The sequence below is a fragment of the Pristis pectinata genome, chromosome 37 (genome assembly GCF_009764475.1).
Source record: "Pristis pectinata isolate sPriPec2 chromosome 37, sPriPec2.1.pri, whole genome shotgun sequence".
Taxonomy (NCBI): Eukaryota; Metazoa; Chordata; class Chondrichthyes; order Rhinopristiformes; family Pristidae; genus Pristis; species Pristis pectinata.
Window position 1 is genome coordinate 8,824,570 of NC_067440.1, and position 12,832 is coordinate 8,837,401.

The following is a 12,832-nucleotide window of genomic DNA, read 5'->3' on the forward strand; positions in this document are numbered from 1 at the left end:
CACACACACACACACACACACACACACGCGCGCGCGCACACACACACACACACACACACACACGCGCGCGCACACACGCGCGCACACACACGCGCGCACACACACGCGCGCACACACACGCGCACACACACACGCGCACACACACACACACACACGCGCGCGCACACACACGCACACACACGCACACACATACACACACACGGTGCCGGAGGCTGGGATTGAACCCAGGTCTCCAGAGCTGTGAGGCAGCGGCACTACCCACTGCGCCACTTGAGTTGTTCAAGAGGCGGTGCCTCAAGAAGGCGGCATCCGTCACTAAGGACCCTCACCACTTGGGACATGCCCTCTTCATGTTACTACCATCGGGGAGGAGGTACAGGAGCCTGAAGACCCACACTCAATGATTCAGGAACAGCTTCTTCCCCTCCGCCATCAGATTTCTGAACAGTCCATGAACCCATGAACACCACCTCGTTATTGCTTTTGTTTCGCATTATTTATTCATTTTTGTAACAGAGTAATTTTTATGTCTTGCACTGTACTGTTGCCGCAGAACAACAAATTTCACGCCATATATCAGTGATAATGATTCGGAGTTGGATTCCACCTTGAAGAAATATCTTCTCTATAACTTTCCAATGAATGACATAATACTTAAAGCAGAGCGAGGGGGGGGGGTAGCTGTTCAAAGAATCTGCCATATTTAATGCATAGCGTGTGATAGGTAGATGGGTCCAAACCCACTCATTTGCATGTATGCAAATTAACCTTAAAATCTGCAAGTTTTCAATATCAAAGCGTACTTCTACTGTGGCTCTGCTTAAAGGAAGCTCGTGAATGCATCTCCTGCTGTGTCGGTCGCAATGGCAGTCTGGGCCTCTCCCTCCAGGCTGGAGCCTGGCCTTGGAGGGGGGTAGATCTGCTGGAGGTAGGGCAACACCAGGCTGTAGCGGACCAGCCTGATGTACCAGTGCCGCTGGGACAACCGCTTCAGGGGCAGGTAGAACCTCCGGTAGAACCTGATGGCGTAGATGGAGAGGGCGGAGATCTCCAGCAGGACCAGGCAGATCGAGAGGCACAGCAGGGTGAAGAGGAGCCAGCAGTTCCGTCCCAGGTGCTGGAGAACCTCCAGGGCCCATGACCTTCTTGACCCTGTGGTGAAGGTATCATTACGGTTGGTGGCAGTGGACGCTGCCTGAGTGCTCAGGGTGACAGTGGTGGTGCCCACACAACCGTAACCGATGGGAACATGGATCAGAGGTATACCATCCAGCTCTGGGGGCATGCTACAGATCACAACAGTGTCGTCAAGACTGCCTTCAGGGCTATAAACCTTGCCCTCGTTTGACCTGATCCATGTAGACAGATATTGGATATTGCAATCACAGTGCCACGGGTTGTTGTACAGGAACACATAAAGAAGTGTGTTGTTTTCAAAGAAGTCTTGAGGGATTGTTCTCAGTTCATTGTTTGAGACATCAAAAGTCTCCAGATGTTCCAACCTGCTCAGAGCATCCTTGGGGAATTCCTCGATGTTGTTTGCAGAGAGGGTGAGATATCGAAGGTTCTCGAGTGGGTCAAAGATATGGTCAGGAATGTGGACGATGAGGTTCCCTTTGATGCTGAAGTCTTCCAGGTTGACCAAGGGTTGAAACGCTCCATCTGGGAGAGCAGATATCTCATTGTCATCAAGGATCAGCTTCCTGAGATGTGGCAATTTCCTGAAGTCAGGAATTGTGGTTAGGGAGTTAGACGAGAGATCCAGCTTCTCCACTGAGAGAGGGTAATCACCCTCCAAGTGTTTAATCTGGTTGTTGGACAGGTCGAGATCGTGGAGATTGGAGAGATTTTTAAATGAACTTAAAGAGACAGATTTGATGGAGTTAAAACTCAACAGAAGGACCTCGGTGTCTGTCGGGAGGGAGGGAGGGACAGAATCATGGGATCGATGGCTGCAGTTCAGTCCAACCTTTCCTGCTGAGTCTGTGTATTGAGCACAGATCTCCGGGAATGGAGAGTTTTGCAGGAAAAGAGTACTGAATGTGGTCGGAATTTCAGTTCCGATGCTCATCTGAGCCGCTGTATCAGTTGTCCCACTTGGACAGATTTGCTCAGCAGGGAGATTAATAATTGGAGTTCCCCGCCAAGCAGTAGGAGTTGCACATACCACAGTCTCTGAGTCAGGTTCCCCCACAACTTTGTATATGTTGCCGTCGTTATCATCAATCCAGTCTTTCAAATACTTCACCGCGTTGCACTCACAGTGCCAGGGGTTGTTGTACAGGAACACATAAAGAAGCTTCTGCTGTTTAAAGAAGTCTTGAGGGATTGTTCTTAATTCATTGTTTGAGACATCCAAAGTCTCCAGATATTCCAACCTGCTCAGAGCATCCTTGGGGAGCGCCTTCATTTTGTTTGCAGAGAGGGTGAGATGTCGTAGGCTATTAAGTGGGTCAAAGATGTGGTCAGGAATGTGGACAATGATGTTCCCTTTGATGCTGAAGTCTTCCAGGTTGACCAAGGGTTGAAACGCTCCGTCTGGGAGAGCAGATATCTCATTGTCATCAAGGATCAGCCTCCTGAGATGTGGCAACTTCCTGAAGTCGGGAATTGTGGTTAGGGAGTTAGACGAGAGATCCAGCTTCTCCACTGGGAGAGGGTAATCACCCTCCAAGTGTTTAATCTGGTTGTTGGACAGGTCGAGATCGTGGAGATTGGAGAGATTTTTAAACGAGCTTAAAGAGACAGATTTGATGGAGTTAAAACTCAACATAAGGACCTCGGTGTCTGTCGGGAGGGAGGGAGGGACAGAATCATGGGATCGATGGCTGCAGTTCATTTCAACCTTTCCTGCTGAGTCTGTGTATTGAGCACAGATCTCCGGGAATGGAGAGTTTTGCAGGAAAAGAGTACTGAATGTGGTCGGAATTTCAGTTCCGATGCTCATCTGAGCCGCTGTATCAGTTGTCCCACTTGGACAGATTTGCTCAGCAGGGAGATTAATAATTGGAATTCCCCGCCGAGCAGTAGGAGTTGCACATACCACAGTCTCTGAGTCAGGTTCCCCCACAACTTTGTATATGTTGCCGTCGTTATCATCAATCCAGTCTTTCAAATACTTCACCGCGTTGCACTCACAGTGCCAGGGGTTGTTGTACAGGAACACATAAAGAAGCATGTTGTTTTCAAAGAAGTCTTGAGGGATTGTTCTTAATTCATTGTTTGAGACATTAAAAGTCTCCAGATATTCCAACCTGCTCAGAGCATCCTTGGGGAATGCCTTGATTTTGTTTGCAGAGAGGGTGAGATGTTGGACGTTCTCGAGTGGGTCAAAGATGTGGTCAGGAATGTGGACGATGAGGTTCCCTTTGATGCTGAACTCTGAAAGGTTGACCAAGGGTTGAAACGCTCCGTCTGGGAGAGCAGATATCTCATTGTCGTCAAGGATCAGCTTCCTGAGATGTGGCAACTTCCTGAAGTCGGGAATTGTGGTTAGGGAGTTAGACGAGAGATCCAGCTTCTCCACTGAGAGAGGGTAATCACCCTCCAAGTGTTTAATCTGGTTGTTGGACAGGTCGAGATCGTGGAGATTGGAGAGATTTTTAAATGAACTTAAAGAGACAGATTTGATGGAGTTAAAACTCAACAGAAGGACCTCGGTGTCTGTCGGGAGGGAGGGAGGGACAGAATCATGGGATCGATGGCTGCAGTTCAGTCCAACCTTTCCTGCTGAGTCTGTGTATTGAGCACAGATCTCCGGGAATGGAGAGGTTTGCAGGAAAAGAGTACTGAATGTGGTCGGAATTTCAGTTCCGATGCTCATCTGAGCCGCTGTATCAGTTGTCCCACTTGGACAGATTTGCTCAGCAGGGAGATTAATAATTGGAATTCCCCGCCGAGCAGTAGGAGTTGCACATACCACAGTCTCTGAGTCAGGTTCCCCCACAACTTTGTATATGTTGCCGTCGTTATCATCAATCCAGTCTTTCAAATACTTCACCGCGTTGCACTCACAGTGCCAGGGGTTGTTGTACAGGAACACATAAAGAAGCATGTTGTTTTCAAAGAAGTCTTGAGGGATTGTTCTTAATTCATTGTTTGAGACATTAAAAGTCTCCAGATATTCCAACCTGCTCAGAGCATCCTTGGGGAATGCCTTGATTTTGTTTGCAGAGAGGGTGAGATGTTGGACGTTCTCGAGTGGGTCAAAGATGTGGTCAGGAATGTGGACGATGAGGTTCCCTTTGATGCTGAACTCTGAAAGGTTGACCAAGGGTTGAAACGCTCCGTCTGGGAGAGCAGATATCTCATTGTCGTCAAGGATCAGCTTCCTGAGATGTGGCAACTTCCTGAAGTCAGGAATTGTGGTTAGGGAGTTAGACGAGAGATCCAGCTTCTCCACTGAGAGAGGGTAATCACCCTCCAAGTGTTTAATCTGGTTGTTGGACAGGTCGAGATCGTGGAGATTGGAGAGATTTTTAAATGAACTTAAAGAGACAGATTTGATGGAGTTAAAACTCAACAGAAGGACCTCGGTGTTTGTCGGGAGGGAGGGAGGGACAGAATCAAGGGATTGATGGCTGCAGTTCAGTCCAGCCTTTCCTGCCGTGTCTACGTATGGATCACACTGAGTGGATGTCAGGCAACTCACCACTGAGTACAGACAACTGAAGGCCAGCAGGTACTGTATCCTTGACCGCCACATTCCTAAAAGATATAAAAAATACATTTATAACGGTTGCCCATCAAGTTACTGTTGTTCTATCATTTGCTTTAAACTTTAATGCTAAATTTTGGTTTGTTAGTTTCTTAGGGCAGTGTGAATCGATACACTATGATTGCTTACACTGGGACTGGGTCACATTCACCTTGACGGTAAATAACATGCATTTGAGGCAGCAAACAATCTGCTGGAGCAACTCAGCGGGTTGAGCAGCATCTGTGGGGGAAAGGCACTGTCGACGTTTTACATCGAAACCCTGCATCAGGACTGAGAGAAGGAGACGGCTGGTATAAGGAGGGGAGGGCGAGTGGCGAGAAGGGATTCGGAGGCGATTGGTGGACTGAGGAAGGGATGTAAGATAACAGGCAGGTAGTGCAAAGTAGGGGAGGTGAGCGGGGCTGGAGTTGGGAGACTGTGTAGGTGAATGGAGGCAGACAGAGAGAGGAAACAGGGAAAAACAAACATCGAGTAAGGTGGGGGGGGGGGAGTGAAGATAGGAGACGGCTGCTGGAGAGAGATAAGCAGGAACACAAAGTGCTCCCAGCGCTGGATTTTCATTAAGTAAAGGAGGTGAGAGTGGGAACCATTAGGGGAGAGATGTATGGCAGGTGCAACCAGATTGGGGTGGGGGTGGAGGATCTGTGTGTGGTGGGTAGATGGAACCACGAGGGGGAGGGGGTTGAGGATGGGTGAAGTGGGGGCTGGGGGTTGCCCTCTTTTCACACCTTTTGTCTTCCCTCCCCCCACTCTCCCTCTCTCTCCCCTTCCTCCATCACTCTGTTTTGCTCCCTCTCTATCCCTCCCCCACTCTCTCTCTCCCCCCCTCTCTCCCTCTCCCTCCCTCACTGCACTCAACAAGGGAGGGATGCTGGGCAGACATGGAGAGTGGTGGGGGGGGGGGGAGGGAAGGGGATAGGGGGAACCAAGTGGGTTGAGAGAAGCAGGTGGGAGAGGGGAAAGAACAGGGGGTTGGGGAGAGATTGGAAAGAAGGGGGAGTGAGAGAGGACCTGGGGAGAGCAGGAGGAGAGAGAGAGGGGCAGAGGCAGAGCAGGTTACCTCAAACTGGAGAATTCACCGTCCGTGCCGTCGGGGTGCAGACTCCCCAGGGGGATTGTGAGGTGCTGTTCCTCGAGTTTGCGTTTAGCCTCACACCGCCCACCTTCACTCCCTTGTTCGGTTCCACCTTCCTCTCCCATCAGCTCCACCGTCTGCAACTCTTTGGTGCCTCCACCTATCACCTCCCGGCCTCTTGTCACCATCTCCGCCCCTCCCTCCTCCACCTGACCTCACCTGCCAATCAACCCCCTCCTCACCTGGATCCACCTATCACCTGCCAGCTCCTGCCCCACTCCTCCCCCTCACCCCTTCATACCGGCAACTGCAGAGAGTTGCGGGCACAGCCCAGCGCATCACGGACACCAGCCTCCCCTCCTTGGACTCTGTCTTTACCTCTCATTGTCTTGGTGAAGCAGCCAGCATAATCAAAGACCCCACTCACCGGGGTCATTCTCTCTTCTATCCTCTTCCATTGGGTAGAAGATACAGGAGCCTGAGGGCACGTACCACCAGACTTAAGAACAGTTTCTATCCCACTGTGGTAAGACTATTGAACGGTTCCCTTATACAATGAGATGGACTCTGTCCTCACGATCTACCTTGTTGTGACCTTGCACCTTATTGCACTGCACTTTCTCTGTAGCTGTGACACTTTACTCTGTACTGTTGTTGTTGTTACCTGTACTACATCAATGCACTCTGTACTAACTCAATGTAACTGCACTGTGTAATGAATTGACCTGTACAATTGGTATGCAAGACAAGTTTTTCACTGCACCTCGGTACAAGTGACAGTAATAAACCAATACCAATACCCTCTATACTCTCAGTCCTGATCTTGACCTGAAACGTTCGCTGTCCATTCCCCTCTACAGATGCTGCCTGACCCACCGAGTTCCTCCAGCAGCTTGGTTTGTTTTGCAGCAGATCCCAGCGTCTGCAGTCTCTTATATCCCTAGGACTGCGTGCGTTCGATAAGGAGCAGCAGTGCTTTGGATTCGCTGTTTGTGGAACGTACTCCCCGTCACAGTGCTGGTGTGCGCTATCTCTGCCAGGCAGACAGAAGACCAGGATGTTCTAACACTCCCCTGTTTTACTGCTGTCAGAAACACAAAAGCACCCAGTGAAGGTTCTATTTTAACCCTGGTGCTGCAGTGGTGCGGTGGGTAGTGCTGCCTCACAGCTCCAGAGACCCGGGTTCGATCCCGACCTCCAGTGCTCTGTGCGTGCGTGCGTGTGTGCGTGCGTGCGTGTGTGTGTGTGTGGAGTTATCATGTTGTCCCTGCGACTATGTGAGTTTCCTCACGGGTGCTCTGGTCTCCCACATTCCAGTGATGTGTAGGTTGGTGGGTTAATCTGTCGCTGTGGGGAGGTGAGTGGTAAAATCCGGGGGGAAAATAAAATGGGATTAGGGTAAGTGGGTGGTTGTGGTCAGCACGGACTTGGTGGGCCGAAGGGCCTGTTTCTGTGCTCCGTGAGTGTGTTGTGTCCAACCAATGGGGAAAAGCTGTTGTCCAGTCCCTTAGTCAGACGGCAGCCTGTTCTGATGTCCCAGTCACCACTTATCCCCCAACAAACAGACGATCATACTATAAGACAGAGACACAGAAGATGGCAGATGACAGAATCTGGAGCAACACACCAAGTGCTGGAGGAACTCAGCGGGTCGGGCAGCATCTGTGGAGGGAATTGGACAGTGGCGGGGGGGGGGCGTGAATTATACCATTAACACGTTTGTGAGCCCACATTTGATTGCAGCACTGTTGGAAATGACGTTACTCTGAGTCCCATGTCTGCTCTCTCAACTGGGAGAAACAGGGACAGTGGTGTTAAACCTAATGTCCTGGCCAGTATCTGCTCCTCAGTCAACAGATGATTGGTCAAAGCAACGTTGCTGCTCTGTGGGACCTTGCTGTTGTTGTGTTCCCTCTCTAACAACTTGGCTGGAAACTGCGTCAGGTCATCCAGAAGTGTGATAAGTACAGGAAGACTCCAATAATCTGACACACTAGGGACTTTGGATGCAGGTTTTCCAGATGTTATTTACCCCAACACATTTGAAATACTTTTTTTTAAAGATGTTATTACAGGTTGTAAGTTTTCCAGTGAACCAGATAAGTTTAAAGGGATGTGGTAACCGGGGTCCTGGTGAATGGAATGGGACTGCGGGAACTGGGGCCCCAGTGAGTGGAGATGGAACAGAGCAAACATTGTCCGTCAGATGCTGAACCATTGGGGTTTCTGAACGGTTGGAATCCCCTCAAACAACAAAAGAGTGTATCACCCCAGGGGCGACCTAAGTGGCAATGGTGCTATGGTTTTGAAAAAATAAGTTAACACTACTGAATATAATAACCACAAATATAAAAGTTTGGCACTGTTTCCTGTTCTGTATGTATTTTCTATCATGAATAAAGTTTATTTTTGAAATATAAAATGTTTCTGAGCAGTTGGAAAGCAGATTACAGGAGTTTTACAGCACTAGTTCTTTTAAACTGGTGAATTGTTCAGGGACAGGATAATGTGTGTCCACACTGAATTAGTCATAGCGTCATACGGTAGAGAAACAGGCCCTTCGGCCCAACTGGTCCATGCTGACCAAGATGCCCATTTGCCCGCGTTCGACCCATATCCCTCCAAACCTTTCCTATCCATACACCTGTTTAAATGTCTTCTAAATGTTGTTAATGTACCTGCCTCAACCACTTCCGCTGGCAGCTCGTTCCATACACTGACCACCCTCTGCTTGAAGAAGTTGCCCCTCGGACCCCTTTTAAATCTTTCCCCTCCCACCCTAAACCTATACCCCCTAGTTTTGGACTCCCCTACCTTGGGGAAAAAGACCTTAACTATGCCCCTCATGATTTTATGTTGCTCTATAAGGTCACCCCTCAGTCTCCTACGCTCCAAGGAATAAAGTCCTAGCCGGCCCAACCTCTCACTGTAACTCAGGCCCTCAAGTCCTGGTAACTATTATACAAGCTGCCAGGAGTGTGTGGTACCATACACTGGCAACCCAGCACTGCACAATTCTCAGTAACTATCTCCCTTACAATAAGCAAACTCTAGTCCAATGTAAAGGGTGCAGAGGAGATTTACCAGGATACTGCCTGGTTTGGAGAGTGTGGATTCTGAGAGACACCAAGGGAGCTAGGGCTTTACTCTTTGGAGAGGAGGAGGATGAGGGGAGACATGATAGAGGTGTACAAAATATTAAGAGGAATAGGTAGAGTAGACAGCCAGTGCCTCTTTCCCAGGGCACCGATGCTCAATACAAGAGGGCATGGCTTTAAAGTAATGGGTGGGAAGTTCAAGGGAGGTATCAGAGGGAAGGTTTTTTACCCAGAGAGTGGTTGCGGCATGGAATGCACTGCCTGGGGCAGTGGTGGAGGCAAGTACATTGGTCAAATTCAAGAGATTACTAGATAAGCATATGGAGGAATTTGAAATAGAGGGATATGTGGGAGGAAGGGGTTAGATAGTTTTAGGCGAGGATTAAAGGTCGGCACAACATTGTGGGCTGAAGGGCCTGTATTGTGCTGTACTTTCTATGGTTAAACCAGAACAAAGAATAAACCCCAGACTCACCAGGCATGTCTTCTGGTGGGGTATTCCCAACTCTTTCACGAATGCTCCCTCGTAACGCCAAATGTGAAGTGTGTGCACTTAGGTTGTGCTTCCACAGCTCAATCCACGGTAATGCGTGACTTTTCGAACAAAGTGTCCTTTTAATAGATTGACAATAGGAAACCACTCCTCAGTATCTTCTTTGTACAATAGGAAGTGTGAGGGACTTATCAGACAAATAGCAGGCGATTCCCTGCAGCAAAAACATAAAGAACCACGTTTCCAAAGCTTGCAACCTCAGCACATCTGAGGAGCTCTGTTGTCTAGGAACTACATCTGAAATGGTCACTGTTATAGTGTAAGAAATGTGGTATCCACTTTGTCACAACACTGTGGCCAAACCTGCAGCAAGAACGCCCTGAAGGTGGATCTACATCTAAGTAAAGCAGTGATATTGTAAAGTTGTGGCCTTACCTATAACTGAAGAGCTGGTTGTTGACTCCAGGAAGGGGAAGGAGGGCAAACACGTGCCAATCTGCATTGGGGGATTGTTGGCGGAGGGAGTCAGCAGCTTTAAATTCCTGGGTGTTAACATTCAGAAACAGTCAGAGACTTTTTCTCAGGGCGACAATGGCTAACATGAGGGGACATAATTTTAAGGTGATTGGAGGAAGATATAAGGGGGATTAGAGGGGTAAGTTTTTTTTTGCACAGAGAGTGGTGGGTGTGTGGAATGCACTGCCTGCAGAGGTTGTGGGGGCAGACACATTAGGGACATTTAAGAGACAGACACGTGAGTGATAGAAAAATAGTGGGCTATGTGGGAGGGAAGGGTTAGATAGAGCAGGATAAAATGTCGGCACAGCACTGTGGGCCCAAGGGCCTGTACTGTGCTGTAATGTTCTATATTAGATGACCTGTCCCGGGCCCAGCACATAGATGCAATCACAAGGAAGGTGCGCCAGCATCTTTTTTTCTTAGAAGATTAAGGAGGTTCGGCTTGTCACCCAACATTCTAACAGATGTACTGTTGTACAGATGTACTATTGGAAGTATCCTGACTGGTTGCATCATGGTCTGGTACGGCAATTCCAATGCACAGGAATGTAAGAAGCTGCAGAGAGTAGTGGACTCAGCCCAATACATCACGGGCACATCCCTCCCCACCAACGCTGGTATCTACAGGAGGCGCTGCCTCAAGAAGGCAACAAGCTTCGTAGAAGATCCCCATCAAAGTAGCCACCTCCTGACACAGGCAGTGTGTAGCATCTACTAATTGCAGTGCGGTTACTCACCTAACCACCCACACCTGCAACCTCTACCACTAAATAAAAGAGGGTTACAGCACATGGATCCTACCACTGGCACAGAAGAGGAGTTGAGGCCAGCATAGATTAGCCACGATCATACTGAATGGCGGAACAGGCTTGAAGGACCTGGTGACCTGCTCGTTTTTTTCTTGTGTTCGCTGGCACACTGCCCTCCAGATCATATTTCTTTATTAGTCACGTGTACATCAAAACACACAGTGAAATGCATCTTTTGCACTGAGTGTTCTGTGGACAGCCCGCAAGTGTCGCTACACTTCTGGTGCCAACATAGCATGCCTACAACTTCCTAACCCGTACGTCTTTGGAATGTGGGAGGAAACCGGAGCACCCGGAGGAAACCAACGCAGACACGGGGGAGAACATACAAACTCCTTACAGACAGTGGCCGGAATTGAACCCGGGTCGCTGGTGCTTTAAAGTGTTACGCTAACCGCTGCACTACCGTGCCTGCCAAACTTGTGTCCTGACTTGAAACTGTATTACTGGTCTTTCGTCATATCTCGAACACATGCCACAGGGAGTGGTGGAAACAGAGGGGCTGACAACATTTAAGAAGTGTCTAGACAAGCTCTTGGGTTGCCCAGATGCAGAAGGCTAAGTGGTGGAAGACGGGATTAATATGATGGGTGCTCACTAGTTGGTGTGGACATGGTGGGCTGAATGGCCTGTTTCTGTGCTGTACGACACTACGATCGCTGGGTCTAAATCTCACAGCTGTCGCCAACAGCACCGTGGGAGCACGTCAGCACGGCCAATCCAAGGGCAATTAGGGTCGGGAATGAATGCTGGCCTTACTTACAATGACCAGATTATGAAAACTGAATAAACAAACATAGAACAGAGGTCTGTAAAACAATAGAAATGGAAGGACAGGATCAGAACCAGATTTATTATCATTGACTTACATGACATGGAATTTGTTGTTTTTGCAGCAGTACAGTGCAAAGTCCTAAAAATCATTATAAATTACAAAAATAAATAAATAGTGCAAAAATAGAAGGAATAATGAGGTCGTGTTCATGGACCGTTCAGAATTCTGATGGCGGAGGGGGAGAAGTTCTTTTTTGAATCGATGAATGTGGGTCTTCAGGCTCCTGTACCTCCTCCCCAATGGAAGTAACAAGAGGAGGGCACATCCCGGAAGGTGAGGGTCCTTTGTGAAGGACGCTGCCTTCTTGAGGCACCTACGTGTGACCCGCGAGATGGTGTCAGTTTGACAGACTGGGTTAATATCAGGCAGTCGTGCATTTAACCAACAGCTCAAAGACCAGATATTGGGCAGTCCTTTACCCAGATTGGTCCCTGGAATGTGTACTGTGCATGGATTCTCTGCACCCCATCAGAGGAAGCTGGGCTGGCTGCAGTGTTCACATTGTACCGAGGGTGCATGTGGAGGTAACGCTCAGTACCTGTACTCTCCTGCTCTTGATAACCCGAGAGACACAAACAGGAATTATACAAGTTATTTTGTTTTCCTTTGTGGATGTGGGATTCTCCCAGGCAAGGCTGCAACAGAACAGGTAGGGAAGGAGGTGGAGAAGATTTCATGAGGCTCTGACCATCATAAGTACATGCCAGTAGAAGAGCTCAATTTCACATATGTGGTTTCTGGACACTGAAGACAAATTCACTGGTTCACTCAGCAAGATGGGCATTCAGAGACTGTCCAATCTATTCAGCCCTATTCCTTAATGTAGAGCAATTTTGCACTGCTAATATAGCTTTTAAGATATTCCAAACTGTGGAGCAGAGGATGGAAAGAACATTTTTTAGTCATTTATTGTTCGCTGGGCTAGGTTGGAATTATCTGCTTGCTCTTGAGAAGGTGGGTAGGGAGCCACTAACTTGAATCGTACAACAAAGCTGCTCCCGGTGTCGTTAGGTACGGAATACCAAGAATTTGGTGCAGCCACAATGAAGGAATGGCTAACAGGTTTTCTGGTTAAGAGTAGCACACAACGAGTGATGTTCCCCTGTGCTTTCTGCCCTTGCCCTCTCAGGCAAGAGGTTGAGGACTTGGGAGGTTCAACCAAAGAAACCAGCAGCGCAGCCCCAAACAACGGTACTGATACTTAAGAAGGCACACTGGGAAGTTAAGGAACTTGGAGTAAACTTCAGTTTGTAGACAACACTGAAATATGTGGTATTGGAGAC

General features: G+C 48.7%; 1 protein-coding gene across 2 annotated transcripts; it reads right to left on the reverse strand.

The window, feature by feature from the left end:
• Positions 1–496: 496 nt before the first annotated feature.
• LOC127586466 (slit homolog 3 protein-like) lies at positions 497–9,451 on the reverse strand. Of its 2 annotated transcripts, none has more exons than XM_052044446.1 (2): positions 9,369–9,451; positions 497–4,707 (listed from the first exon to the last, which is right to left on the reverse strand). In XM_052044446.1, exons 1-2 carry the CDS (start codon positions 9,373–9,375, stop codon positions 821–823), a joined length of 3,894 nt encoding a protein of 1,297 aa, XP_051900406.1. In that variant the 5' UTR covers positions 9,376–9,451; the 3' UTR covers positions 497–820. The 2 variants fall into 2 exon arrangements, with proteins under 2 accessions (XP_051900406.1, XP_051900407.1); XM_052044447.1 differs by lacking the exon at positions 9,369–9,451 and adding an exon at positions 5,781–6,012.
• Positions 9,452–12,832: the final 3,381 nt, after the last annotated feature.